The following is a 7,500-nucleotide window of genomic DNA, read 5'->3' as shown; positions in this document are numbered from 1 at the left end:
CTCATTCTGAAAATGTACCGCCAATCCGCCATATAAATTTCTGGAGAGCACCAAATACGTCCCAGAAGCTACATTTATTTTGCAGTTTTTGTTTTTACAAATCCACCAGAGGCTGCTGTGTACGCCATTTTAGATCTCAAATTTCTCTCGCAAGTGCCATTTGCACCTGCTGTTCTCACTTAAATCCACCAGAGGCCGCTGTCTAAATGACTGCCTGATTGATCGATCGACTGACCCGCCCTCCTCCTCCCCTAAATCCAACCAAAAGTGTTTTCAAAAGCACAAATTGACCCACCCACGCACTTCCCTAAACCCAACTGACAGTTTTTAAAAAATCCAGAAAAAAAAAGCCCTCGCTTGATTTTTTACCACGTTTTCAGATTTGACCACATTCTCATTGTTATTTACTGGCTTATTTCATTTTTTGGCTTTAATAAATATAAAATGTTACATGTTTTGATGTTAAACATTAGATCAATAAATGCTTTAAAAGTAGTCATCATCAGATTATTTAATTAACTAATGCTAACAAACAGAGCTTTACTGTATCGTGTTAACTATCAATAGGTCAATAAGAGTGGTCTCGAACTCAATTCCTGATGGGCCACAGCTCAGATTTTAGCTTTAAACATCTCCAACACACCTGCTTAATAGTTTCTAGTCTTGAACACCTTGATTAGTTGGATCAGCGGTGTTTGATTAGGGTTGGAGAAAAACTGTGCAGAGCTGCGGCCCTCCAGGAATCGAGTTTGAGACCTATGGCCTATAAGTAATCAGAATTCGCTCAATCCATACAGCAAACATACATACAGCCCGGAGTAAAATGAAAATGTTTATATTTGAAAATACATAGACTTGTAAGTCTTCACTGCATTCGGTGCAGAGATGATCATCAATGTGAACAATTGGAATATACTTAGTTATTCTAGTTAATAATAAAACCAAAATAACAATACTAGACATGTTCTTTATCATGACATTTAGTATTAATGAATATCTGCACTGTTCATGTGTTTTTCTGTATGTGTGATCTGTATATGTAGGCTTGGCCTTACCCAGACTCATTTTGATTGGCAGGTTCTCTTTGCTGGCTGCTTCCACCAGTTGCCTCCTCACTTCTATCACAGCCTCCTTTTGCTTAGCAACCAGCATTGTCTCCCATAGCAACTTCGCAGTGGCTGATCTGTGGAAAACAGGCCAGGTAATAAATGGTCACTCTCTATCATTGCCAATTCACATTAAACCAAAGAGCAGCAAGAGACATGAGTCAACAGTCATAAGCATTAAAAGCAGATGTTAATAGAAAGGCTACATAAAATATGCAATAACAAATATAATAATAATAATAATAATAATAATAATAATAATAATAATAATAATAATAATGTCTTTAACATAATAATAATAATAATAATAATAATAATAATAATAATAATAATCATAATCATAATAATCATAATCATAATAAAAATAAGTGAACATTTATAGACCCTATAGTATTTATGAATGTATTAAATTATCTTTGCATTAAATTGCACAAAATAAATTCCCGTTTATACGAGGTGTTTGTAATGCAGCATCTATGAGGCTGAGAATAAATTTGACGTTATTCTCTCATTTGGCTGCTGTCATAAATAAGATTGTAAAAAAAAAATTGTTGTACTGTCCCATTCACTGCGATCCAAGTTTACCTATGGAAGTTACCCAACTATGATGCCTTCTGTTGCTGAGAAAACCGGAAATGTGAAAAGGGTCTATAATGTTAAAATGTCATCTAACCCTTTGAACCTTCAGTAAATTCATATTTTTTATCCATGTTATTTAAAAAAAACAAAAAACAAAATATGAAATAAACGATTCTTGAATGAAGAGACTTGTTTTGATGGTTAAAAAGACCATCTTTAAAAACAATGTTTTTCTATAACTTACAATAACTACAACTAGTGGATGATCAACGTAATAACATCAAAAACTTTAACAACCACAAATAACTAAAAAACAAATAAACATAAAAACTTTAAAAGAATAAAACATTAACTTAAGACACCTCAACAAAATTAAAAGAAAACTTCAACAAATATTAACAAAAACTTATTAAAAAACAAAATTTTGAACTCAAAACAAGACATAAACAAAAAGTTTCCAAAAAAACTTCATAACAAAACAAATTTTCAACAAAGAAAAACAGTTGAACATTTTCCATCGGTTACACGTTCCAAAAAAAACAACACCACACATTTGAATCGCAAAACGAATATTTACCATGAAATGACCAAAACTTTGAAGCCTAGTTTAAGCATTTTGATCTAGAGAACAGCTGTCAAACTCAGTTTCTGGAGGGCCACAGTTATGCACAGTTTAGTTGCAACTCTAATCAAACATACCTGATCAAACTAACTGAGTCCTTTAGGCGTGTTTGAAACCTACAGGCAAGTGTGTTGAAGCAGGGTTGGAACTAAACTGTGCAGAGCTGCGGCCCTTCAGGAACTGGATTTGACACCTGTGATCTAGAGTAAGGTTTCCTGAATTGGGGTTTATGAACAAATTGGAGGAGGTTTATGTGAGTACTCTTCATTTACAACTACTTAAATGAAGATTGCAGCATTGAACTTTCTGTTGTAAAAACACTGTTAGCTCATGTGCAACTTAAGTTTACAAACCTGCATTTATCATTATGCAAAAAGAATAGCACTCTATAGACTGTTACAAATGCATCCAGCACTATTTGTAAAGGCTGGATTAAAGGTAAATAATGTTGTTAGTTTAAATTTCTTCATATACCATTAGTAGCCATGTATAAAGAGAAGTTCACCCAAAAGTTAAATCCTCCACTGTTCCAAACGTTTGAGTTCTGTTGAACACAAAGGAAGATAAACAATATTGTTTGTTCCTACTCCTGACTACAACGGAGGTTATTTCTAATCAAAAATCTTCATAGTGTCTTTTTTGTGTTTATCAGATGTCCTAAAAGTTTAGAACCACTCGAGTTTGGGTAATCTTAGTTTTTGGGTGAACTATATTTTTCTTTTTTGTTTCTTTTTTCCACCCTGTGTGTTTATATATATATATATATATATATATATATATATATATATATATATATATATATATATATATATATATATATATATATATATATATATATATACATATATACATATATATACATACATATATACATATATATATATATATATATATATATATATATATATATATATATATATATATATATATATATTCAACTCTTAATATGCCAGTATCAGCTCCATATTAATCACTAAGGATTCAGCTAAAAAGCATCTACTAAAGAAAAAAGTCGCCTACATCTTGGATATCCTGAGGAAGAACCCCGTTTTGCAGTAGACTAAGAAGAACATTTTCTTAGACTTTCTGTCTCTCCCTGTGGACTGTTGATCATCTACCCTTCAATCAGTAATAAACAGTTCTATCTTTAGCAAACGTACAATCATTATTCAGCAAGGGTTTCTCATCCGCCAAATGATCTCCTCTTCTGACATGTGCTAATGAGACATCATCATTCTGTTCTTCATCACTGACTCCTCCTCTTCCTGTCTTTAATCACCTCTTGGACTGTATGTGTGTGTGTTTTCCAGCTTATGTGCTGCTTGTCATTTTAATAAAGCAGTGGAAGATTTACATAGACTCTTGATGAGAGAAGTGACTTCTGCAGGGTAATGAGAAGTCTGGAAAACACAGATGCAACAGTCGACCAGGGAGAAATGTGAATTTTTTGTTTTCATTTAGCTCATCAGTGTTTCTAACTTGCACTGCAATGATTTTACAGTAACAAGTGTTTAATGGATCGTTAATAAAGGTCAGAGATTCTACTGACCTAACTAACAGACATACTAACTAGCAGCCATATAACATGAAATGATCTACATTAATTTTAAAGTAATGTAAGAATAAAAATGTGTTTTTGTTTTTTGTAATGTTCACAATAGCTCAAATGTGGGAGATCCTTTTTAGTTTTGCGTTTCAAAAGGTTAAAAAAAAAATCAGGAGCACTGCATCCATACATCCCTACAAAGACTTAAATAACTTTATAATTAAAGTAATGTGGAATGGCAAAAAAAAGTTCTTGCAGGACTCCCAGAGTTGATCAACATTCTTTGGATTCATCGTCAATGCGTACTCCTTTATCTTACCACAGACAAACTCAATAATATACATTTCTGGTGACTGCGCTGGCCAATCCTTGAGCACCTTGACCTTCTTTGCTTTCAGAAACTTTGATGTTGAAGCTGAAGTATGAGAACAAGCACTATCCTGCTGAAGAATTTGCCCTCTTCTGTGGTTAGTAATTTAATGGGCAGCACAAATGTCTTGATACCTCTGGCTGTTGATGTTGCCGTCCACTTTACTGATCTCTCGGACAACCCATACTGAATGTAACCACAAATCATGATTTTTTCTTCACCAAACTTGATTGATTTCTGTGAGTTATTATAAAAGCCTATATATTATGCCTAAAGCGAGCATGCCAGGGACAGCCGCGTTTCCACTGTCACTTCCGGGGCCTGATCGGGCCAAATTGGTGCTTCCTCAGGGGCAGCAATCGGACTTTTTAGGCCCACCAAATACCTTGGGCCAAAGATGGCCAGCTGGAATTCATTCATTACTTCTGGGCTTCGGGGTGGAGTTAAAGGAGAGGCGGAGTTTGCCCAAGTCTGGCAAAGATGGCGTGCCGCCATTACACTAGTTTTCTGAGCCCACACAAGTATATGCACCAAAACAAATAAATAAATCAATAAATCAAATAAGGGGAAAAAAACATATAGCTCCAGGAAGTTCGGGGAGTCTCCTGCATATGCATAGAGGCTGCCTGATGCCCTCAAACGAATGATGATCTCCCAGGAGTCAAGTGTCCTCTGCCTGGTCCTTAAATTTGTCGCGCACCCCCAGGGTTTTTATAATTATGTTTTGTTTTATTTTTAAATCATGCAACTATCTATCTATTCACACTAGGCTTTCTGAATTGTACTGGGCACGTTTGACCAAAGTATCCTGGTTTGTTTGACTAGTGTGAGTTGGCTTGCACTGCCACAGGTGGAAAATGTGTGGCCAAGGGCATGGTATGCATGCCGCATAAATGCAAAGCACTTAATCACAAAACAGAAGACACAATGTTACTTCTAAGGGACTGTTCTATAAGGGTTTATAATTCATTCTTACCTTTCAATGAATGAGAACTCTTATAGATTATCAAAGATGAAAACCCCTGCTACTCTTTAGCTGACTTCATCTTCAACAAACTTTTATAAAAATTTATGAGCTGGAAAAATGTGGTGGATCTGTTCAGCAACATGAAAATGCAATTTGAATGTGGGCTGTAGGGGAAGTGGGAACAATTATGCCTAGTTAAGAGTGAGTAGTTCATTTAAGAATAAATAAAAAAAAAGAAATAATTGTAATTGGGATCAGCCAATTCGCTTGCAATAAATACATAAATAAATGCAAACAATTGGAATCGACCTTGAAAAATCAAGAGTAGCATCATTAATTAACAAATCAACAACACACAAGTAGATGAGCAGAACTGTGAGGACAGATGAGAGAACAGTAAGGGAAAGAGACTAAAAAAGTGAGGATGAAGTGCATGAAACAAAGACTAAAACTCAGAACGGGGGAGACACATATGAGGGAAGCGATGGAGGGTGGGGGTGTTTTACTGACACTGAAACCAAATGTTAAACCTGCTCTGTTTTTCTTTTGCTCTTTTTGCTTTTCCTCTCTCTCTCTCTGCCTATTTCTTTCTCTCTCTCTCTCTCTCGTTCTAACAGTTGCCATGTGTTGGATCTCAGCTGTAATGCGTTCCAGACAGACTTTTGGCAGTGCTAGAGAGAGCCCTGACTCCATTACTCTCGAAAACGAGACAAAAAAAGGGGGAACAAAAAAATGAGGAGGACAAAAGCCTACATAATAAACATGGGGCATGTTGTTCTTAAGCGCAGACTTGTGTCGGGAATTACTAGTGGAGGGACGGTACAAAAACACAACAGATAACACAAGAACGCAAACAGCCTCAATACTGCAGAAAGGAATGGTTGAGCAAAAAAGAATAATAATAGTGGAAAATAAGTGAAAAATAAATCACATGATGGGCTGGTCACAGTTGCTTGCAGATTCTTGTAAAAGCAGAAAAAAAAAAAACATTTTTAACAGATTGTAAAAGGAAGGTATGCCTAGGCCATTGTGTTTGCATATTACACTACATTGCGCTCCAGGAAAGCAACCTAAAACAATAAGTGAGACAGTCAAAAGTCAAGACACACTTGAGTGAATGTGAAGAGTGAATGTTTCTCGTGATCTGAAAAATCCTGTGGATAAATGCTTCAAGTTAGCTAGGAAGTTTTTAAAGATTACTTTAAAATCTTTTTAAAAGATTACTTGTAAAATAAAATATGAAATAAGAACAAAGAAAAACTATAAAAATACTTTAACTTTACTTAACACCACTATAAAATAGAATAGGGTTGATTAGAATAGAACAGCATAGAAAAGAACAGAACATAAAATAGAACAGAATAGACAAATCTGATTAAAAAAGGACTAAAATGAATCAACTTAAATGAACTACACTGGAAGATAATCATAATTGGCTTACAGTTTAACGCTGAATAAAATTAACCTTATGAGTCCATTGAACTTATATTATGTTAAACTGACTTAAAACAGCTTATGTACACTGTAAAATATAATAAGTTGACCTTAAAATTTTAAACAAAGTAGTGTATTAATTTTAAGTGAGCATAATTGAAAACAGTTTGTATTTGCAACTTCTAAATAAAGTAAACTTCAGTACATTGACTCAAAATAATTAGATTGAGTTGAGTTAACTATTATTAAATAGTTGAGTTAACTTCTTATTAGTGATCACATTACTAGGAAAATATTAGGAAACCGATTGCCTTAAAATTATCAAGTAAGATGAACTGAAATATTTAAGTAAAGATAAAAAACAAACACTTATTTTCTTATTCACTCCCAGGGCCGTTTATATCGAAGTTACTATTTAGCCACACCACTCAAAAGTTGTACATGCATATTATTGTAAGCCAATACTACTTAAATCTATTTAGTTTAACAACTTAATGTGCTAAAAAGTTGGGATTACTTGTTTAAATATTGTAAGGTGAACAAACCTATAAGTTAACTGCACTTTTTTTTAAAAAATGAGAACAGCTATTACTTTTTACAGCATAACTTATAAAATGAAGTTAGAACATGATTAACTTAGTTAAATAAGTTCCTACGGACTAAAAACACAAGCTGTTGTGACTAATTGATCATATATTTTTTACAGTGTAGCTATTCATGCAACACAGTCGGACTGGAATCATGTAACATAAAAGTGAATCTTGATGAACAAAGAAGAACAAACTGAACAAAACAAAACAGCCCAAACAGGGCAAAAACCAAAACTACAAAACACTAGATTCTAGTAAACATTTCACCACATTATTCTCATAATAG

General features: G+C 34.1%; 1 protein-coding gene across 4 annotated transcripts in view; it reads right to left on the bottom strand.

The window, feature by feature from the left end:
• scfd2 (sec1 family domain containing 2) overlaps positions 1-7,500 on the bottom strand; it is a 271,851-nt gene that overhangs the window by 237,164 nt on the left and 27,187 nt on the right. For all 4 annotated transcript variants that reach the window (XR_012395694.1, XR_012395693.1, XM_073933239.1 and 1 more), the window contains 1 exon segment: positions 1,056-1,183. Coding sequence is in view for 2 of the 4 variants with exons in the window: in XM_073933239.1 (XP_073789340.1) it covers positions 1,056-1,183 (128 nt within the window). In the remaining 2 variants the exon portion in view is untranslated.

Source organism: Danio rerio, chromosome 20, assembly GCF_049306965.1.
Source record: "Danio rerio strain Tuebingen ecotype United States chromosome 20, GRCz12tu, whole genome shotgun sequence".
In the NCBI taxonomy this organism is placed as follows: domain Eukaryota; kingdom Metazoa; phylum Chordata; class Actinopteri; order Cypriniformes; family Danionidae; genus Danio; species Danio rerio.
This window is presented reverse-complemented; position numbering and strand designations above follow the sequence as displayed.